Genomic DNA, 22,208 nt, shown 5'->3' on the forward strand with positions numbered 1-22,208 from the left:
CAAAATGTGGTACAGATCCTCCATTACTCCCTCTTCTAAACTTTGAGGGATGGGGCGAGTTAGCTTCTTCTGTCTGACGTACCAGTTCAGCAAGTTTTGCCTTGAGACAAAAACAATAACTGTTTGGCAGGGTGTCAGCCATGCGGTCTTCAACCGGAAACAAACATTTCTCAGGATTTTGGAGTAGTTTCGACTGGTGAGGTCCAGACAAGTTCACAGTACAAGAGATAAATCAAAATTTGATACTCTTGGTACGAGGGAAAAACGTTGTTTGAAGTTTTGACTTATTTGTGTTAATATTCTAAGCATTTTCCCGTCTATATCTTATCAATACACATCACAACGTAATGTTCTGTGTTGTTTTTATGTTGTGTTGTTTTCTTGTATCCCACAGAGGGCCCCAAAGGACACACCTTGGCGAAGGTCACGGTCAAAGGCGTTTAAGGTCTTTGGTTTCCGGTTGGAAATAGAAAATCTATGTCGACTGCACCCTGATGAGCTTTGGAAAATATTATGCAGGCAGAATTATGTTACTATGCTGTTGGTAAGTACTGAGAAACTTTAGTTATTATGCATACATCTGGAATAGTTGCTGTAACTATAATTCCTGAGCTGTACAACGTTGTGGTTTAGCCGAGTGCAAGTGTTCGTGTTGAATTTTGCAGAAAAGCCAGGACCGTGCAGTCAATATGAATATATTCTAAACATGATTTCTTGTAAAATCCTGACTTAATTCTGTCCTGAGTACTGGTATTTTAGTACCGATTTTCGTATTTTGGTAATCTTGAACTTTAGTGTGTTAAATTCATAGCTCAGAATCCAGTGGCATTCTTTACTAGTTTTGTATACAACTTTTTACAAGTCCCTGTAATCAACTTCTCAAGCCAAAGAACATTTGTCATGCAATTAATTGAAGGGTTGAGCTCCAAACTTAAGCATAATTAATTAATTTGGTTGTTGTATCGACGAAAGTGCGGCTATAATGGCGTACGTTGTCAACTAAGGGACATCATTTACACGATAGAGTTGCCTTCCCTGTCCACCAATACAGATAAATTTTCCTTCTTTGACGCATGTAAACGAAATGCATTCGTACAGTTCATCGGAGTTCATCCTGTGACTTCAAAGGGATCTAAAATGACTTGTTATGATTACAAGTGCAGGTACTACAAATTTGGAGGCTTAAATGCATTTAAGCCTCTGAATTACGAGCTATGAATTTAACACACTAAATTTCAACATTACCCGTATTTTGTTGTCGCTGAAGTTCACCAGTAAAGTTCCGCTCTCTTTGTGCCTACAGAGAATGACGTTGCTTTTCTTCTAAGAGTAGTAATTAGTATAAATTGGAATTGATATTATAATTTATAGTCATACTCTTCTTGAAAGATTACTACAAATGTACGCTAAGGTGATGCCACTTTTCTTTGTTGACCCCGTCTAATTTCATTCTGAGTTTTCAGAGATAGGACACTTAATGGTACTTAATTCTGTGTTTGAGAAGACTTATTGTAGTTCAGAAAAGATTAATAATAATATGCACTGTCCAAATCAAGCGCCAGAGAGTGGATATAATTTCTCTTTTACATACAAGTTGTTTTGCCAACGACAAACTTTCGATACGTTAAACTATATCTATCACTAATAAGGCCAACAAAAAAAAAATAGTCTGTTTACGGTAACATAGGCAAACAAGAGGCGAAGCCTTCAAGGCTCACGTAAGAAATCGACAAACAGTAACACAAACTCAATCACTCCGTCACACATACACACACACGGTAAGCATAGGTGACACGGTGCAAGAGTGCGAGACACTAGATCTAGATCTGTCTGTCTGTAGCCTACTGTACTTACGGGGACACGACTGCCAGATGGCCAGATCGACACTGCGCTTTCGACAGCGCTTCCTCGCGCAGACACAGGGAAACACGCTGTGCAGATTAACCTGTAGGAAATCTCCTTTGGTATCTTCTTTATCTATTTTTCTGGAGCTACGAAACCGAACAATGTGAAATCGTCTTCTCCGAATCGGCGAACTGCAGCTCGGTGATAACTGTATCTATACCACAATCCTTCACGCGATCTGACCTAACCTTGACCCCTGACCTGGTCTACGTACCACACACGACACAAACCAGTCACCTGTTTTTACCCCCCCAAAACCCCCCACCACCCGTTTTCTTTGGACACACACTTTACCTACATACGTGCCGATGAAATGTTGATCATTGCTTCAATATTTTGAAGCTGTTGCTTAGATAATAACCAGGTAAAATTAGTATTTCGGTGTTCAGTCAAATGTTAAAGTTTCTACCACAGACATACATACATATACATACATACGCACGCACAGACAGACAAAAGTTAGCATCGCATAGGCTACACTTACGTGAGCAAAAAAAAAAAAGGGTCGGTAGGTAGGGATTTTTTTTTTTTTTTTTTTTTTTATCAAAACCATATTTTTAAGTTATTTTGCAAAAAAACCAGATTTTTTTTTTCCCCCTCCCCCAAATGCCCAAGAAAAGTCTAGGGTCGCGCGAAAAAATAGGGTCGGTCGGGATACCGTAAACAGACTTTTTTTTGTTGTTGGCCTAACACACATCATAATTTACTGGCGTTTTCAAAGTACATACATGTACTTTCCGTTTTAACCATCCTTGTTTTCTGCCAGAGATTGTGCACATAAATAACATGCACAAAAGTGGAGGGCACATATTAATTAATTCAATTCATGCTTATGTGGTTAAGAGGTGGGGCAGGGGCAACAACTCCTTCCTCTCCAAGATCACTGAAAAACTTGTTCTTTCTCAACTCTCTGACTATCTTCACTCTCACAACCTCTTTCCTACCACACAGTCCGCCTACCGAGCAGGTTACAGCACCGAGACAACGCTTGTTCGTGTCATGAATGACCTCCTGCGCGCGATGGATGGTGGTAATCTCTCCATTCTCACCCTACTTGACCTCTCAGCAGCTTTTGACACAATAGACCATCAGATCCTTCTTGACCGCCTCCATCTCTCTTTCGGACTTTCCGGCACAGCACTCACCTGGTTTCAAACCTATCTCTCGGACAGAACAGACAGACAGTCTCAGCAGGCAACCACACTTCCAAAACTTCCACCCTTTCACTAGGAGTTCCTCAAGGATCTGTCCTCGGGCCAGTCCTTTTCATCCTCTACACCAAACCTCTATCAGCTCTCATCAGCCACCACTCGGTTTCCAGTCAAACCTTTGCAGATACCCCCCGCGGGTTAGGGGGAAGAATTTACCCGATGCTCCCCAGCATGTCGTAAGAGGCGACTAACGGATTCTGTTTCTCCTTTTACCCTTGTTAAGTGTTTCTTGTATAGAATATAGTCAACTTTTGTAAAGATTTTAGTCAAGCAGTATGTAAGAAATGTTAAGTCCTTTGTACTGGAAACTTGCATTCTCCCAGTAAGGTATTATTTTGTACTACGTTGCAAGCCCCTGGAGCGGGTTTTGATTGGTGCTTTTGTGAACAAGAAACAATTGACAAGTGGCTCTATCCCATCTCCCCCCTTTCCCCGTCGTGATATAACCTTGAATGGTTGAAAACGACGTTAAACACCAAATAAAGTAAAGAAAGTAAACCTTTGCAGATGACACACAACTCCGGGGCTCTTGCCCCCCGGATCAGCTCGATTCCATCATCCGCCTAGTGCAGGACTGTGTTGACGACGTCAAGCGCTGGATGACCTGCAACAAACTAAAACTAAACGACGACAAAACCGAAGTCCTACTCATCCACCCTAAAAACAAGCCTTTCCCTCCTTCCGTTCCTTCTTCTATCTCTGTAGGCAACTCTGACATCAAACTCTCATCCTCTGCTAGAAACCTTGGAGTGACCTTCACAGACACCCTCTCCATGGACAAGCACATCACAAACATGTGCAGATCCGCATACACTGAGATCAGAAAAATTAGCAGCATTAGACATCTTCTTTCCTTTGACGCCACCAAAACTCTTGTCTGCTCTCTCATTCTCTCCAAATTTGACTACTGCAACGCTCTACTCACAGGCATTCCCCAGCACCTCACAGACAAACTTCAGAAAGTCCAAAACACAGCAGCTAGACTCATCTTCAGGGCAAAGAAACACGACCACATACAACCACTCATGCAACAACTCCACTAGCTTCCTATATATCTTTCCGCATCATAGACAAGACCGCCAACATCTGCTTCAACTCTTTCACTGATCCTCACTTTCCTGTCTATCTTTCTGAACTCTTGCATCCTTACACTCCATCCAGACAGCTTCGCTCATCCACTGACAGCAGAATATTTTCCATCCCACGCACCAAAACCAAAACCACTGGCGACCGTTCTTTCTCCTTTTCCGCTCCCACTCTCTGGAATCAACTTCCCCACCACATCCGTCACTGTGAAACCTCTTCTACTTTCAAAAAGACCCTTAAAACCCTTTTCAAGTCTGCTTACAATACCTAAAGCACACGCCTGCCTCATGATATGATTATCTTTATATCTGCTAGCATTTTAATAAACTCACTAGTTAAATATTTTGTATTGGGTAGTCTCACATATATTTAACACTATATATACGTACTACTGTTGTTTGTAAAATATGTTTTAAACGCTTACTTAATTCTTTTTATGTATTTAAATATTTGTTGAATTTACTGTGTGTGTGCATGTGTGTGTGTGTGTGTGTGTGTGTGTGTGTGTGTATAAGTGTGTATGTGCGCGTGTGTGTCAAAATGTGTTGTGCAATATGGCATGAAAATCTTTTTAAATTTGTTGTGAACAATTACAGCTTTGTATTCCATGTTTATTATTTTTTTATGAAGTAATTAATTTATAGTAAAATAGTCTTATGTTTCTTATTTGTTCGACCCTCTTAGGATTATGGAGTTTTATGCACTGCCTTTTATAGTTAACTAAACTTTTGTATTTGAAATAGCCCATTGCAGTTGGTGTAGGCCTTAAGCTTATTTAAATCGCTTGTCCAGTATTTAATTTAATTCTCTGTTATTGTATGAACTCAAATGTTTAGTGTTCTTAGTATGTCTTGCTAAGCTAAGTTCTATTTAATCAGAGTATGTTTCGTGTGCTTATACTTAGTGATATTGTAAAGCGCATAGTGCTGTTAGTTATGCGCTATAGAAATCTCCTTAATAAATAAATAAATAAATGGCCAAGACACATTCTAACGCCAATGCGTGGGGCGTTACTACTGATCTCAAAAAGTCTTTATTTTGAGATAGGTACAGGGCCTCACAGTAAAATCACAGAATCACTTTTCGATGATATAACCTTTGATAATGATAGTGTAGATCTAGCCTTCTCACCCTCAAATGGCATAACCATTGAATGGCTGAGCCGGATGACATAGTTTAAGAGGCATAACAGTATAGCCACTGCGTATATAAAGATGATGTTGTTGTTGTTGTTGTTGTTGTTGTTGTTGTTGTTGTTGTTGTTGTTGTTGTTGTTGTTGTTGTTGTTGAGGCTAGGGGGCAACAAAAGGAGAACATGCTGACATTGCTAAAGGATCAGAGAAATGAGCAGTAACAAAGCAGAACTAGAGCTGAGCTGTTTGGAAAATGTTTATTGATAAACAGAGGCTGCCGTGCCACCTCCCAAAAAGTCAGTCCATGTGTATTTATTAATTCATGTGTACACCATTGTTTTTTTTAGCTAGTTTGCTTTTGGTTCATTCAAATAATTTGCGAAACTCAATGCTGTATACATATATATCACAGCATTAGAGTACAACATGCTCATTGAATATATAGCTTACAGGCGTGCTCTCAAGAATGAAGTAACATTTGGCGAACAACTGAAAAATATTGTCTTATTTATATTTCCTTTTCTGTTGCAGAACTTCCTGTCTGGGGGAAAGCTGTGATTCTGACAAACTCAGCCTGGACACTTTGATCACGCTCATACCTCTGTACACTCTGCAGACATACTGAACGTTCACACCATCTCAAGAAAGCATGGAGTTTGCGGAGTCGGATGTTGACATCTCCGAGTCTGACAGCCTAAGCCTCGGCCTAATGCTGGACATCACCACGGAGAAAGCTCTGCTGGAGAGCGGAGACCCGGACGGCAGCTGCAGTCAGCATGCCGGAGATCTGTGCAAAGAGCTTTCTCCGAGCTCCTCTGAATGCCCATTCGCTAACTTGCCGTTGTTTGGCGAATGTGGTCTTGAGCTGTCTCAGGACTGCAGCAGCCCTTGCGTTTCCGATTCAGCCGACACCAGCCCCGCAAAACTTTTCTACAGGAATTCATCTGATGGCGAAGAGGTGAAATCTCCACCCAAGAAGAAAAAGAAAAAGACGGTGAGGAAGGGTGGGAAGGAGTCTGAGGAACTGCCGCACAATTGTCCTGTCTGTGGGAAAGGTTTCTTGCACGGCTCTAACCTCACCTCTCACCTCAAACGCCACGGTGACAAGAGTTTCAAGTGTGTCAAGTGCGATAAGACGTTTGCACTGAGCGTTAACTACGAGGCACACATGCGGTTCCACAGCGGCATCAAGCCGTACTGTTGTGAGGTGTGTGGGAAGAGCTTCTCGTGGAGCGGGGGGTATCACCGTCACCAGCGAATCCACTCCGGGTTCAAACCTTACACGTGCGGTGACTGTGGCAAGGAGTTCTCCGACATCGGCAACTACAACAACCACCGCCGCGTTCACACGGGCGAGCGACCACATGTGTGTTCAGAGTGCGGCAAAGGGTTTTCCCGCAGCGACTCGCTCAACCGTCACATGATTACCCATTCACATGTGAAAATGTTTGCGTGCACGCAGTGTGGCCACGAGTTCAAGCATCTTGAGAGTCTCAACAAACACTGCCGTCGTATCCACGAGGTTCTCAAACCACTCAAGCGTGACGAGTGTCTGAAGTACAATCACAGAGTTGTCAAGCTTCCCAAGCGAGTACGTGCCAAAGACTAGGGGAGAAAGAAACGGGGATGAAGCTGTTGGTGTACCTCTTTTTTCTTATCGATTACTGTAAAAAGTGTAACTGACGTTTCTGTTTACAGATTTGATGTTAGTGCAAATAGGAAAATCATTTTCTGAGTGAATGTTTTGTGTTTCGATTTTGAAGCTTTGTTTAATTAAATGAAACCTCTGAATGGGGTAAAAAGGAGACGCTCAACTTTTATTTGAAGAAAAATTTTCTTCTCCTTTATGACTGTGGCAGAGCTACGCACCTTTGCTAATTGGTCGGCTGAAGACCAAGACAAAAGTTTGCTCACATATAGATTGTTAAGCTTTTTTGTTTTAAATTAATGAGCTCACAGGAAGCTCATTGAATTGTAGTGCTTTATTTGCAGCAGAGTGATAAGGTGTAAACATCTGCTTGTTATTGTTATGAAAGATTGTGCAGGTGGGAAACTCAATCTGTCTTACATTTTGTGTGTGTAGTGTCATGCATGTACATGTACCTTCATGGCTTTGTTATTTTTGATTGTAGTACAGTGGAACCCCCCTTTTAAGACCTCCATAAATCTGAGAAAACAAGGTCTTAAAAAAGGAGGGAGTCTTAAATTGGGGGGTCTTAAAAGGGGGGTTCCACTGTAAATTGTAAACTGTTGAATGATGTTTATGCTTGATCAATCACATTATGCTGTCAGAACCCCAGAAAAAGATTCTCAACAAAACTGTTTTATCTGTTTTATCAAAGACTGAAGTGAAGGTTTCGCAAATTAATGTTAAGTACTAATGCTTGACTTCTAGTCTTTATTTTCAATAAAAGCAAGGCCTGTCATCCAGTTTGGAAAAATTTTCTTCTCGTAATTTTAATATTGGAGAGAGGATAGAGGATTGCATCAAAGAAGCGACTCAAATGTATGATTGATTTTTTTCTTGTATCAAGAAAACATTTTATGCTCAATCATAAAAATTAAAGGATCAGGAGGACCTTGATCTACATATATTGATCTTTACGAACAAGATATAAGAGACAAACAAAGTGGAACGGTGATTTTTCTGGGACAAATAGTACTTGGCAGTTCATATTGATATACACACAGGAATGGTACATAATCTCAGCTTTTATTTCTGCTTTGAAAGGTAATCTCAGCGACAAAATATTTATGTGTGTGTAAAGTAATACATAGCATACATGTATGTATGACGCTCTGACATGATATAAGGGAGACAGCATAAGTTTATTTTAGAAGTTCATTTATTTTCTGGAACTTCATGTGTCAGTGAAATCTGTGTCCGTGCATATTATATTGTTAACTAGATGAATACCCGGCTTCGCCGGGGTGAATCGCGAGACAGAGACAGACAGCGTGGCCAAATGTAACCGAGTGCCGAAACACCACAATCATATTTGAAGCCGAAATCCACTCAAACGGGATTGAGAATAACTGTTATGGCTTCTGGAAGGAAGGCCTGAATATTCAGTCACACACCAATGCCGCCAGACCACATCACAAACAGAACTCTACAATCCACAGGTGTTGCCCACACACACACACAAATACACACACACACAGAGAAGCCGTATATATATATGTATATCTATATCTATAAATATATAGAGATAGGTGACAGTGTATTTTTCGCGTGGCTATAAATTGATTCGACCTTTTCACTTTGACAGTAAGAACAACTTCCGGGTGCAAGGGAAGCGTTCTGGACAGCGCAGTGACATTCTAAAAATAGTAATGTAGTAACGGGAATATGGATTGACGCCACACGAAGGAAGGGAGATAAACGCTGAAAACACTGGTGAAGATAAAGAGAAAAACCCAAATCGGTTCAGCGCTGCACGCTGAGAGCACGTGTTGAAATATCTCATGTCGAGTCCCATCGCTGTCGACGACGCCAAATGTAACCGAGTGCCGAAACACCACAATCATATTTGAAGCCGAAATCCACTCAAACGGGATTGAGAATAGCTGTTATGGCTTCTGGAAGGAAGGCCTGAACATATATAGACACACACCAATGCCGCCAGACCACATCACAAACAGAACTCTACAATCCACAGGTGTTGCCCACACACACACACAAACACACACACACACAGAGAAACCGTATATATATATATGTATATCTATATCTATAAATATATAGAGATAGGTGACAGTGTATTTTTCGCGTGGCTATAAATTGATTCGACCTTTTCACTTTGACAGTAAGAACAACTTACGGGTGCAAGGGAAGCGTTCTGGACAGCGCAGTGACATTCTAAAAATAGTAACGTAGTCAGTAACGGGAATATGGATTGAAGCCACACGAAGGAAGGGAGATAAACGCAAAACACTGGAGAAGATAAGGAAGAGTTACTTGTAATGGTGAAATGAACAGAAAAACCAAAATCGGTTCAGCGCTGCGCGCTGAAAGCACGTGTTGAAATATCTCAGTCGATGAGGTTGTGTCCGGGGTGTAGCTGAATACGGTGTCCAAATTTGAAAAAGATCCACCGAGAACTTTGGCGTTGTGATGTGGTCTAGCGGCTTTGGTGTGTCGGTATGGGGGCCCGGGTAGCTCAGGTGGAACCAAAATCGGTTCAGCGCTGCGCGCTGAGAGCACGTGTTGAAATATCTCATCGATGAGGTTGTGTCCGGGGTCTCTCTGAATAAGCCCACCAAATTTGAAGCAGATCCATCGAGAACTTTGGCCGCGCATCGCGCACAGACAGACAGACACACAGACACTAGTCGTATATATATATAGAAGTTAAGTTATGAACGGGTAGAATTCATTCATGCCCAAGTACGTTCATTCAGTCTTAAATGTTCTCATACTTTTTGGTTTGCTAAATAAATGTATTGTCCTCTCATATCTTCTGGAAGACTTTAGTCTTCAAATAGACTTGCTGGCATATTTTTTCTTGTAATCAGGTAAGGCCACAACAACAACAAAAGTATGTTTACGGTAACATAGGCAAAAAAAATAGGGTCGGTAAGTTGGGATTTTTTTTCCCCAAAAAACCATATTTTAAGTTATTTTGCCAAAAACAAAACAGACCTTTTTTTGACTCACATGCGAAGCAAAAGTGAGTCTATGTACTCACCCGAGTCGTCCGTAGAAAGAGCCAATAAGCACCATTGTACTTCCTATGTCTTGAATTAACAGCTTTGTGTTGCATGACCTTGGATGACCTTGACCTTGGGTCAAGGTCACATGTATTTTGGTAGGAAAAATGTGTAAAGCATGTGAGTCGTATGGGCTTTGCCCTTCTTGTTAATTTTTATTTTTTATTTTTTTTCCCAACTTTTTTTTTTTGCGAAAAAATAGGGTTGGTCGGGATACCGTAAACAGACTATTTTTTGTGTGTGGCCTAAACCAAATGTGTTTTGAATCACCTCTATCTTTGTGAATCTCAGAAGTTGGCACTGGATTTGAAAGTACAAGAGAGTAATTGCTGCCTGTGTGTAGCTTACCTCTTGTGAAAACAAAATTCCAATTGGATGCGCATTTTATGTTGTGAGATTTTTTGGGAAAGATTGTTTCCCATGTAAAGCATCTTGTAAGTTACCATAGATTTGTCCAGGCTGTTACTTGGGATCCTTCCAGCGAGGAACACACAGAAAATGTATGGCTTGGCTGTTGACCGAACTTCGGCTTTCACTGCACTGCGTCATAAACCTTCTTTGTGAAGGACCTTCATCTCCCAGGTCAGGTTGATTTTGATACGTCGTCAATGCTTCTGAAACGTGTGTTTTTTTCTAGGCAGGGGTGTTGGCCCTACGCAAACCTCTGAACGAGGTGGTCCAAATTTCTCTGACCTTTATCCTTCGACCTGTCCAGCATGGGTGACCCTACCAGGAGCTTAAGCTCCCGCTGGCATAGCTCTCCGGGTTACTGAGGCACGCAAGCCATCACAAGGAATGGACCATGTGATGGGGCTGTTGACTGTGCAGAATGGACATTTTTGGGCTGATGCCTTTTTGTAACTAATTTACCAGTGTCATGCAATCTGCAACGTTAATTCAGCAAAAATTCCCCACCCATAGAAAGCAGCCATTGTTTGTTTTAGTGGAAGCATGGACTTCTTCTGCGTTCGTGGGCTGAAACTCCCACGTACACTCGTGTTTTTTGCACGAGTGGAATTTTACGTGTATGACCGTTTTTTACCCCGCCATTTAGGCAGCCATACGCCGTTTTCGGAGGAAGCATGCTGGGTATTTTCGTGTTTCTATAACCCACCGAACTCTGACATGGATTACAGGATCTTTTTTGTGCGCACTTGGTCTTGTGCTTGCGTGTACACACGGGGGTGTTCGGACACCGAGGAGAGTCTGCACACAAAGTTGACTCTGAGAAAAAAATCTCTCGCCGAACGTGGGGACGAACTCACGCTGACAGCGGCCAACTGGATACAAATCCAGCGCGCTACCGACTGAGCTACATCCCCGCCGAAGCATGGACTGATCTTTGACAGTTTCTACAATGGTTTACATGGGAAGTATAGAATATTGAAGCTGACTTTGAAACATTTCTTGCATTATTGTAGATCTGTTCTACTAAAATTCAGTTACTGTAAAAGCGACTTTGGTGGTACCAGGCACTTTTGCCTGAAAAAATCTCACTCTCACTGTATTGCTATAATGGCACCTTTATACATTTACATGCTTAATAAATTACATGAATTTTAAAATTGAAAAGAAAATTTGAAAGGAATGATCACAAGATGATTGCAACTCCTTGTTTCCAAGACTGTTCTGTTTCGTTTTGTTCCTTCCACCTTCTGATATTTTACCTGCTTTTGTCAATCCATGATGATGCTGTGGTGCTAGAAGTGTTGAAGCATTTTCTGTTTAATACAGCAGTTTACTTGATAATTACTTTTCAAAAAGATCTGTATTAAGAAGTATAGAAGAGGAATAACCGTGATGTCAGGGAGAACTGCGTGTATAGGCGAAAGTACAGTGGAAGTTACTTGTTATTATCTCTATAGCACGTGACAATTCGGTTACAGTGAACAAATTTGCAGTTCCCAAGCATGCGTAGATCTGTTGTTTTTACCTCAAACAGTGTGATATTCTGCATATCATGAACTTTTAATTCTTTCCTTGGAAGTTCCAAGCGAGCCAATTGGCTGTACATGATGGATACTCTGCCTCACTGTTTTTACAAGAGCATAGATTGTGAAAAGTACACTGAAGATTTTGCTGTTTTCTGTGTGTTTCTTAAAGGTATCATCCGTCTTGCATACCACAGATCTTCCTGGGCTTAGTTTTTTTCATTTTCATATGTCATTTTCATTACTTTATCGCCCCATCGCATGGAAATATGGGTCGCTTCTCTTCCATGGTCTGTGGGTGTTTTTAGGTGGAATCACCCCACCTCCACTTATAGCAGATTGACCGAGGTCTTTTTTGTGCCACAGTCAGGTGACATGGGGGTGGGACATAGAATACCGTCTCTGAGTCTCCATATAAAGTTGACCCATGTCTGCCCGGGGCGGATTCAAACCTGTAACCCGCGGATCCCAGGTCCAGTGCCGCACCAACTAAGCTACCAGTTGGACTGTGCTCAGTTGGTAGCGCACTGGATTTGGGATCAGCTGATCAAGGCTGAGATGGACATGGGTCAACTTTTTGTGCGGACTTAGAGACCGCTTCCATGTCACTCCCCTGTCTCACCACAGCAGCAAATAAAAGACACTGTGTGCCTGAAGCGCAGGCGGCTCAGACCACACCTAAACAGGCATGAGACCAAGGGTAGGGCGGATGGAGGCGAGAGAGGTGAAGGGACGGGGAATATTTACAGTGCCGTGTGCCGGGCTGTGAGCAGTGCCCGCCAATGTTTAGCTCAGGCCGCACCGTCGCGGCAGTTTATTAGTTCTATGCAGGAAAATGCAGCGCGCTATTCTGGCCATCTTGCCAACTGTCGTCCTCATCTCTAAGGCAGACTGATACCAAGAAGTGTAAGTTACGCCCGCCTTCAGGCTCAGGCATTTTCAAACGCTCGACTCAAGACTATAAACACACACACACCTGGGTAGCGCCATTCTGTTGCTGCTAGACTTTCACTGGGAGGAAGCAACCCAATTCGTTTTAGCAGAGGGACAATAAAGTAATGAAATTTAAAATAAAAAAAGAAAATGTTAAAGTGGAAGGATGAACTTGTCCCATGTGAAAGCCTAGCCAGATATGTGGTGGTAAACATGACTGATTGGATACATGTGAAAGATGGCATACTTTAACAAAGTAACAGTGTTTATGTCTTCAGTTTAGGTAAGGAAATCTGTTTGATTTTTTCTCAAACTTGAAGAATCATAATGTTCTTATGATAAAGAAATGGAATCAGGAATTGACTAAGTAACAAGTGTATACTAATTGTTGTCTGTGATTCTACAGTGTGTGGTTTTGGTCGTTTCAAACATTTAAATGGCATTATTATTATTGTGATGGACGGCTTATCGTTGCAGCTATGTAACCTGTAGTGCAATATATGTAGTATATGTGTATATAATATATATATATATAAATATTTATACATTTTTTGTAACGCTTTCCACTGTTGTGATTTTCTAGCATTTATTCGTTGTGTGTGTGTTTTTATTTTAAATGCTTTTTGCTGCTTAGACCTGCAGAAACTTGCAAAATCACGGAGCAAAGCCCAAAGAGAGACTGAAACATAATGTATTTATTTTACAACTTTTTGTTTTCTTATTTTATGATTTAAAAATTCTGTTTAATCAGTTGGTTTCTTGTTTTTTTTCTTTTACTGATTCGCGACCGTTTTCTTTTTAATGGTTCTTAATATAAGGAAAAAATTAACCTGTGTGAGTTCTAGTATTTGTTGTGGTGCACGGGACCGGTTATTGCAGATTGCAGAGACCCCCCCCCCCTACCCCCAGTAAAAGCTAAGAGACCTCCGCCCCTCCCCACCCCCACTTCATGTTCAGGTAAGCAAATCGCCTCACTCACCCCCCCCTCCCCTCCCCCCTTCCCTTCCTAATTCAAGCATTGTATTCTGGACTGTGGTCTTTGTTGCATGTGTACAACACATAATCAATCCATAATTGCATAACTGCTTCGAAACAGACCACATTAATTATTTCTTGATGTTTTCCCCCTTGCATATTAGTTAGGTTATCCAGAGAAGGCACTTTGAAAGTTTGGTTATAATACTTCAACTTTATGACATGATTGTTTGACTGGAGGTGTTTTTGCTTTGGTCAGTTTCTCTTCTGAAACTGACCAGAGGATCACAAAGCTGCATCTTTTCTCTTTTGCGAACAAAACAGTATTCAGTGTGCCAGCTTTTGCTTGTTCAAAAATCATGCTTTATTAAAAAGTTGCTTTACTAAGTTCACTTAGCTTTAGCTATCAACAGTATTGTTGTTGTTGGTTTTTTTGTTGTTTTTTTGTGTTTTTGTTCCATTGTCAATGTCTATTATTTGAACAGTATTGTTAATTGTATATCCCCTAGACTTGAAAAAACATGTATGCGTGTTCTTTGTGATAAAAACAAGTATACTGTGTGACATAATGTTTGTATTATTATGTGAGTTTGTTCATTTGTTCTCATTTCATGACTATTTTTTAAAACTGTGTCATTTCGTTTGTTGTTGTTGTTTTTGTATGCGCTTTTGTTACAGTTTTTTGCTTTGAGTTGTGTCATATATGGGTCATTCTCAGAAATGGTGGTACAGTGAGAGTGAGAGGGGTGACACATTTGAAATCATGAAAAAGTAAATTAAAATTATTTCTACCACGACTTTTGTCATCTGAATCTATTCCTGAGACATTAAAGCATTGTTGTATGTCAATAAAAATGGTTTCTATACGTTGGTGTTGTTTTTGTGTGCTTTTCAATTGCGAAGTTCGGCCGTTTCCGGATCGCCGAAGCGTTACACGACTTTCGTGATCAACAATATGTTCAGTCTCATGGCTAAATGCAAACATGCAAACACCAACAAATTACTGCAATCGACAGTCAGGACTTCAGTATTGGACGTAGCAACACATCTTTGCAAAAACTCACGCTGAATTTGAAGTTAGGGGCTTCGAACAAAAAATTTTGAATGTCGTAACGCATCGTTTCCAGACTCGACGCCCCAACATCGGACAGCAATGTGCTCCATGACTTTGCCACATCATGGCTATTTTTAGCTCTTTGGCGCGCAGGAAGTTTGAACAAGAAAATAGTCCTTTGAATCACAGCCAAATATTCACAGAAAACACCAGAATCATATCATTTGCTGAAACGCATGGCGTCGTTTCCTGACCTACGTCACGACTGAAGATGGTTTTTACTAAATTGTCGAGCCTGCAAAGCTTTGTCACAAACTTACACACCGCGGTTGGCGACAATGTAGCGTCGGAAAGATATCGAGCGCAACAGTTTCTCAACGCGCGAAGTTTAGCGGCAACAAAGTAGCCAAGAAGTTCTCGTATCTTCTGATCGTCGATGTTCGACATTCATCAAGTACTTAAAATGGGTAATCTGAACGCAACAGGAACTTTCAACAAATACAGCAAACTCTGACGAATTGTGTTTTGTGTAGTTATTTTGGGTCAGACGGGTTTTGCCGGCAAGAAAGGCCAAACAGTGCAGATTCATGTCTGTCGCACAGGAACCGAAAGTGGTTCAAGCATTTCATTTCTGTGTTACGACATTCACCTTAGTCAGTTCCAAATGTCATTTTTTTACCAATATTAGTTGAAGTCCTTACCTTTCATAACTAGAATGTGTTGGGTAGAACACAAAAATACTGCAGAACTGATAAAAAATGCACAAAGGATTGAAGGCTTAGGTGGTTTAAAGTTGGAATTTGGTTTCCATGTTACAACATTCATCACGTAAATACACTTTAAAACGTCTCTTATTCAGCAACCAATTACTCTTTTTGTCTAATTTTTGCATTATTATGTATAGCAAACAATAGACTTCATAGTAAAAACAATTATTTTGTATTTCTTGACACTTTATTTTTTACTTTGTATGTAACACTTTGTACCACCATTTCTGAGAATGACCCATATATTAGAAATTGTGATTACCGGTGTAACTGCCATAGATGTTTTCTGTTGCTGTGTTCTTGTGTGCTGGGTAAGTGTGTAATGGCACCTAACGTAATCCTTATGCTTTCATTGTCTACAGCAAAGTCTTTGTTTTGTTCAGCATAATCCCATGAAAGTTTCTTTTATTTTTCATGCTTACTTTGTGAGTTCCGTGTCTCTGTTTGTGTTGTTGCCTTTTCATCTTCATGTAATTATGTGCAAGTGTATATGAGTGTGCATGAGTTGTTAATGCAAAAGAATGTGTATGAGTGCGCCTGGAGTCGCCTTGTGGTGAGATATGTGCGCGTTATAAATTCTCGTATTATAGTTTAATTGACAGGCTTTGCTTGGATAAGTGTGATATAATATACTAGATGATTACCCGCTTCGCCGGGTACCGGCTTTGCTGGGATACCCGTCAAAAGTAGAGCCGAATACCCGGCTTTGCCGGGTGAGTGGCGCACCGTACGCCGGCTTTGCCAGGTACCGGGCAAAGGAGTGGCGCACCTTACGTGATTGACGCCACACGAAAGAAGGGAGATAAACGCGCAAAACACTGGAGAAGATAAGGAAGAGTTACTGGGAATGGATGTACAGAAAAACCATAAAAACCAAAATCGGTTCAGCGCTGTGCGCTGAGAGCACGTGTTGAAAATTTTCATCGACCAGGTTGTGTCCGGGGTCTACCTGAATATGCCCACCAAATTTGAAGCAGATCCATCGAGAACTTTGGCCGTGCATAGCGAACAGACAGAAAGACAGACAGACAGACACACACAAGCCGTATATAGATATCAAGTGTTGTCTCCTTGTATGAGTGTTTTAAGGTCTTTGAGTAACCACTGCCATAGAAGTAAGCTTTCTAAATACATGTACAGTGGTACCTGCGGCATGAGACCCCTTCAATGAGTGGACACCTTCCATGAGAGGACACCTGTTGTTGTCCCTTTTTCTGTTAAACTTTACCTAAGTATATACCTGTCATGACAGGCCACCTGCAATGTAGGGACACTTTTGGCGGGTCCCAAGGGTGTCCTTTTATCACAGGTACCACTGTATAGACGACTGCTTAACAGTCATTGCAATGTTGTTTTTCTTCTGTTTACTGTTAAATTTAAAAAAATTTTTTTTTTAAAGTTGGCTTGCAAAGTAGTTTCTTCACACTCCCTTGTAGCCTTGTGTAGATGAACCTGAGCCAGGGAAACGCATCACCCGTTCAGTACCTGTATTTATTTGAGCATGATCCCTCCTTTTTTTGCATGCAGTGTGTGTGTGTGTGTGTGTCTCCCGTTAAGGAAGAATCTTTTCGGCTACCTCCAAGTATTATATTTACTAATGGATTTTTTCAATTTGTATTCAAGGTTGAAATGCAATTACATAATTAGAAAAAACAAACAGAATGCCCTTTGGATGTACTGGATATAGTATTGTTTGTCTTTGAAAATATATTTTTTACTGTGTTTAAAGCCATTTTCAAGGTCTTTGGGTGTTTGTTTTAGTTTTTGGTTAATTGTCTTTTGTGTGATATGTATGTTTTGTATTTTGTTTGTGTTTGGCTATGCTTACAATTGTACAATGCAAAAGAAAATTAATATGTATCTGGCTTTATGTTGGCTGAATGTAGTTTGAATTAATTCTTTTGGCTTTGAACTAGGTGTTACTTGTATATTTTAACTTGGATTTGTCCATTTATCAATTTTGTATTTTTAATTATGACTGTGATGTTTGAAACTGAGATTGTTTTATAGCGAACGACGAAGAAGAAGAAGAAGAAGATTGTTTTATAGCGAATGACGAAGAAGAAGATTGTTTTATAGCGAACGACGACGAAGAAGAAGAAGATTGTTTTATAGCGAACGACGAAGAAGAAGAAGAAGATTGTTTTATAGCGAACGACGAAGAAGAAGAAGAAGATTGTTTTATAGCGAACGACGAAGAAGAAGAAGAAGATTGTTTTATAGCGAACGACGAAGAAGAAGAAGATTGTTTTATAGCGAACGACGAAGAAGAAGAAGAAGATTGTTTTATAGCGAACGACGAAGAAGAAGAAGAAGATTGTTTTATAGCGAACGACGAGGAAGAAGAAGAAGATTGTTTTATAGCGAACGACGAAGAAGAAGATTGTTTTATAGCGAATGACGAAGAAGAAGAAGAAGATTGTTTTATAGCGAACGACAAAGAAGAAGAAGAAGATTGTTTTATAGCGAACGACGAAGAAGAAGAAGAAGATTGTTTTATAGCGAACGACGAAGAAGAAGAAGAAGATTGTTTTATAGCGAACGACGAAGAAGAAGAAGAAGATTGTTTTATAGCGAACGACAAAGAAGAAGAAGAAGATTGTTTTATAGCGAACGACGAAAAAGAAGAAGATTGTTTTATAGCGAACGACGAAGAAGAAGAAGAAGATTGTTTTATCATAACTGTTGAGTGTTGTTCAGACTTTTTACTTGATATACTGCCATGTTTGTTTTCATGTTCTCTCCCTCAATGGGAATTACTTTTCAACTTTTTATATGTCTAACGTTTTTCTACAAAATAAGTTGACTTATCAATAAAGCAATTTGAAAATATATAAGAGCTGCCTGGTTATAATTTGGCTACCCAGGTAATAGTTTCTAAATTTAGAAGTTTTTTTGTTTCCTTTTTTTCAAAGATGTCCCCAAAGTTATTAGTTTAAAACATTATTATGTTACATTGTTAGCAATTTTATTTGAACTCTACGTGACCCTTCTTATTCTCCCAGTAAGGTCATATATTGTACTACATTGCAAGCCCCTGGAGCAATTTTTTGATTAGTGCTTTTGTGAACAAGAAACAATTAACAAGTGGCTCTACCCCCCCCCCCCCCCCCTTTCCCCGTCGCGATATAACCTTGAACGGTTGAAAACGCTGTTAAACACCAAATAAAGAAAGAAAGAAATACCCTTCTTAGCATTTAGAACTTCATGTGGACCCTCGTTTAATTCCCTTTTGTCTTTACAGTGGAATAACTGATGTGATTTTACTCCTAATGGCTGTATGTACTGTTTGTGATTGCCTTTTCTAATGATTGTTATGTACTTGGATTGTTTTGATTTGATTTTATGACATGAAAAATAACTTTAACAGTGTTGTGCATTTTCTGACGAATTTCTGAATGTTGTGATTTTTTTTAAACTGGAATAAAAAGTCGAATCTCACTTGCTTGAGTGTGAGATTTTCATGCATGTCTCGCCTGTCTGTCTGTCTGTCTGTCTGTCTGTCTGTCTGCATGTGTGTCTGTACTGTGTGTAAGAAAGAGAGAAATCTCTCTGTCTGTATGTCTTTGTGCATGCCAACAGTTGAGAGAAGCAGGAAACAGTGCACATTCAGAATCACATGTGCATTTAACCTTTCCACATGCGCTACTGTGTTAATTATTCTTTTCTTTTGGTGCTTACTTTATTTTTGAGCATCATTCGTTTATATGAGCATGTAACTAACGACACAAGCAATAAACACAGTGTGTGCGATTTATTATCACATTTCATTCACATTATGACTACATGATCACACAGTGACATTGAAAGTGTTCACAACATTTCAAAGACCAGTGTCTACCACACTTTGAAATGTGCACACAATTGAGAGTCAAGGGTCCGTGAAGACATTCAAGACATTCAATCAGCTTCGAATGTCTGAATCCAAATTATAGCATATTACATACACCTTGACTTTCATCAGATCCAAGGTCAGATGTCGATTGCACCCAGGGACAAGTCTTTGCAGCGTTGCGATAACTTGTTCATCAACATCCCAGGACCTACACGCCTGCATGTTTTAAGGTCACATGTCTCTCAACGTACAAAGTCAAATGCTGATGATCGACTTGGACGGTCAAATGTAAAGGCCTTCTCAGTAATGTATGTTCGCCAATTTCCAGGACAATCTTACGAGATTTAAGGTCACGTGTCTTCAAATGTCAATGACAGTCAAGGTCAAATGTTGATGGCTTTCAAAGTCAAATATCAGACATGGTTCAGCCGGTTCAGCCACCTGTTTACGATGTCCAAGGTCGTGTCTTCACAACATGCAAGGTCATATGTCCACAACATTCACGCTCATATGTCCAGAGATGAGCTGATGATCGTCAATAGAGACAAGGTCACAGTGCATAGTAAAAGATATAAAGGTATGAACATCGTTGTTACGCCCCCACTCCCATAAAACTCTGACGTGGTCGAAGTGTCTTTTTCTGGGTCAAACCTCGGTGCTGCCTGGTGCGCGCGCCCTGCAAATTAACACACGACCACAGTTGGTTTTTTTAAAGTTTTCTCCATTAGCTCTCTTTGTCTCTCTTTCTGTCAGTCTCTCTCTCTCTCTCTCTCTCTCTCTCTTTATCTCTCTCTCTCTCTCCCTCCCTACCTCTCTCTCTCCCGGCCTCCCTCCCTCCCTCTCAGTCTCTCTCTCTTTCTCTCTCCCTCCTTCCCTCTTTCTCTCCCTCCTTCTTTTTCTCTCTCTGTCCCTCCCTCCCTCTCTCCCCCTCCCTCCCTGATCCCTCCCTCCGTCCCCCTCACCCTCAGTCTTACCCCTCCATTCCTCTCCCCCCTCCCGAGTCCCCCCTCTCTCTCCCTCACCTTGCGTGTCGCCCACACAGTGACAGCCCTGGTCATTTCGGTGAAGGAAGGGTAGCACCAGGCCGCAGTCCTGGCAGCACAGACTATCCACACCCGGGGTGGGCTCTGAGATGGTCACAGCGCAGTTGTCGCAGATCTGACCGCTGCTGCAGTTGCCACCTATATCTGTTGCATTATAGCCGCGAGAGACAATTTAGCACTTTGCGATGTGGTAAATGATGACTTCAATATTTCCTAGACATTGGCATACATGTGCTTGTGTCGAATAATACGGAAAATGAAATAGGAGGAAACACTTTGAAAGTCAGAAGGGGACATGAACAATATAAATCGGAGAGAGAGAGAGAGAGAGAGAGAGAGAGAGAGAGACTTCAGCATGATCGCTCGCATATGTGGTGATGCTCATGGAAAGGCTCCTAATATGGACCGCTCCTAATATGGACCTGGCACCTCCTGTTCTGACAAACTAACGGCGCTAGAGCGCTCAAAACAATTGTATTCGCTTTAGTCACCCTCTCTGGATAAGTTGCACATGTCAAAACAGTTGCAGGAACACAAACCTCAAAACCGTTAGGCCTTTTCGCATTTTTTCACTTTTGGCAGCGTTCACTCTAAATTTGCCGCCTAAAACGGACTCGTTTCTGTTCACAGCCAAAGCTTTTATCACACAAAAATGGCTATAATTATATGACACCTAAGACCGTATTTGTTACATTTTAGCAGTGTTCACCCCGAGTTTCTGCGGCAAACAAAAAATAATAGCAAAACCTCAAAGTATGTGTGAGTCCCCTAATATGGACCACCTTCAACAAATCGAAGAAAATAAAAGCTAAAGGCAATTTTAATTAATTCATTCAGAAGCTCGCTGAAAATAACCTATAACTAGCCCTCGAGAATTAAAAAAAATATAACAAATAGTCTTTTTGGGGGAGAAGTTGATAATTTCACTTATTTTCACTCTGTTTTTGACAAGCTTCTTCAGTTTCCTGGTGTGCTTCAAATATTGCTCTCATCAACCCGAACTGACAGCTAAATCTAAAGCATATTTGAATTAGTCTGACTTGCACACTAAGTTTTATCATGTTATTTTGAAGTATAGGGGGCTTTTTACAGTGACTGATTCGTGAAGGCCGCTTCACTGGTCCATATTGGGCACCCAGGCTCCACTGCAAACAGGCACTGTCCCCAACTCCTTTAAGACTGCTATTGTCAAACCTCTACTGAAGAAACCATCGCTTGACCCAAACACCCTCAGCAACTACCGCCCTGTCTCAAACCTTTCCTTCATTTCCAAACTCCTTGAAAGAGTCGTCCTGAAACAACTCAACTCTCACCTTCTTTGCAACAATCTTCTCTCTCCGCTTCAATCTGCCTATCGTCCTCACCACTCCACCGAAACTGCCCTTCTCAAAATCACTAATGATCTCCTCCTTGCCACTGACCAAGCTGAAATCTCTGCCGTTGCTCTACTTGATCTATCAGCGGCCTTTGACACAGTCGACCACAACATCCTCCTTCAACGCCTTCAGCACACCTTTGGTATCCATAGCACAGCTCTTTCTTGGTTCTCTTCTTATCTTACCGACCGCTACCAGACTGTTTCGATTGACAAACTGAACTCTGACCCCATCAGGCTTGAGTGC

The 22,208-nt window shown here is 40.9% G+C and overlaps 2 protein-coding genes across 3 annotated transcripts in view; one reads left to right on the forward strand and one right to left on the reverse strand.

The window, feature by feature from the left end:
- The first annotated feature begins 473 nt into the window (after nt 1-473).
- On the forward strand, nt 474-13,823 carry LOC138975617 (zinc finger protein 239-like). Its single transcript, XM_070348347.1, has 2 exons — nt 474-544; nt 5,867-13,823. The coding sequence occupies exon 2, from the start codon at nt 5,985-5,987 to the stop codon at nt 6,942-6,944; it is 960 nt and encodes a 319-aa protein (XP_070204448.1). The 5' UTR covers nt 474-544; nt 5,867-5,984; the 3' UTR covers nt 6,945-13,823.
- A 5,624-nt stretch (nt 13,824-19,447) lies between these two features.
- LOC138975618 (uncharacterized) overlaps nt 19,448-22,208 on the reverse strand; it is a 5,648-nt gene continuing 2,887 nt past the window's right edge. For both annotated transcript variants that reach the window (XM_070348349.1, XM_070348348.1), the window contains exons 4-5: nt 20,566-20,730; nt 19,448-20,219 (exon numbers count right to left, since the gene is read on the reverse strand). In XM_070348349.1, coding sequence (XP_070204450.1) covers nt 20,050-20,219; nt 20,566-20,730 — 335 coding nt within the window. In that variant the 3' untranslated portion in view covers nt 19,448-20,049. The remainder of the gene's footprint in view (nt 20,220-20,565; nt 20,731-22,208) is intronic.

This window comes from Littorina saxatilis, linkage group LG9, assembly GCF_037325665.1.
Source record: "Littorina saxatilis isolate snail1 linkage group LG9, US_GU_Lsax_2.0, whole genome shotgun sequence".
In the NCBI taxonomy this organism is placed as follows: Eukaryota; Metazoa; Mollusca; class Gastropoda; order Littorinimorpha; family Littorinidae; genus Littorina; species Littorina saxatilis.

Excerpts from the sequence above, each read along its gene's own strand:
- LOC138975617 (XM_070348347.1), top strand. The coding sequence starts at position 5,985 with ATGGAGTTTGCGGAGTCGGATGTTGACATCTCCGAGTCTGACAGCCTA.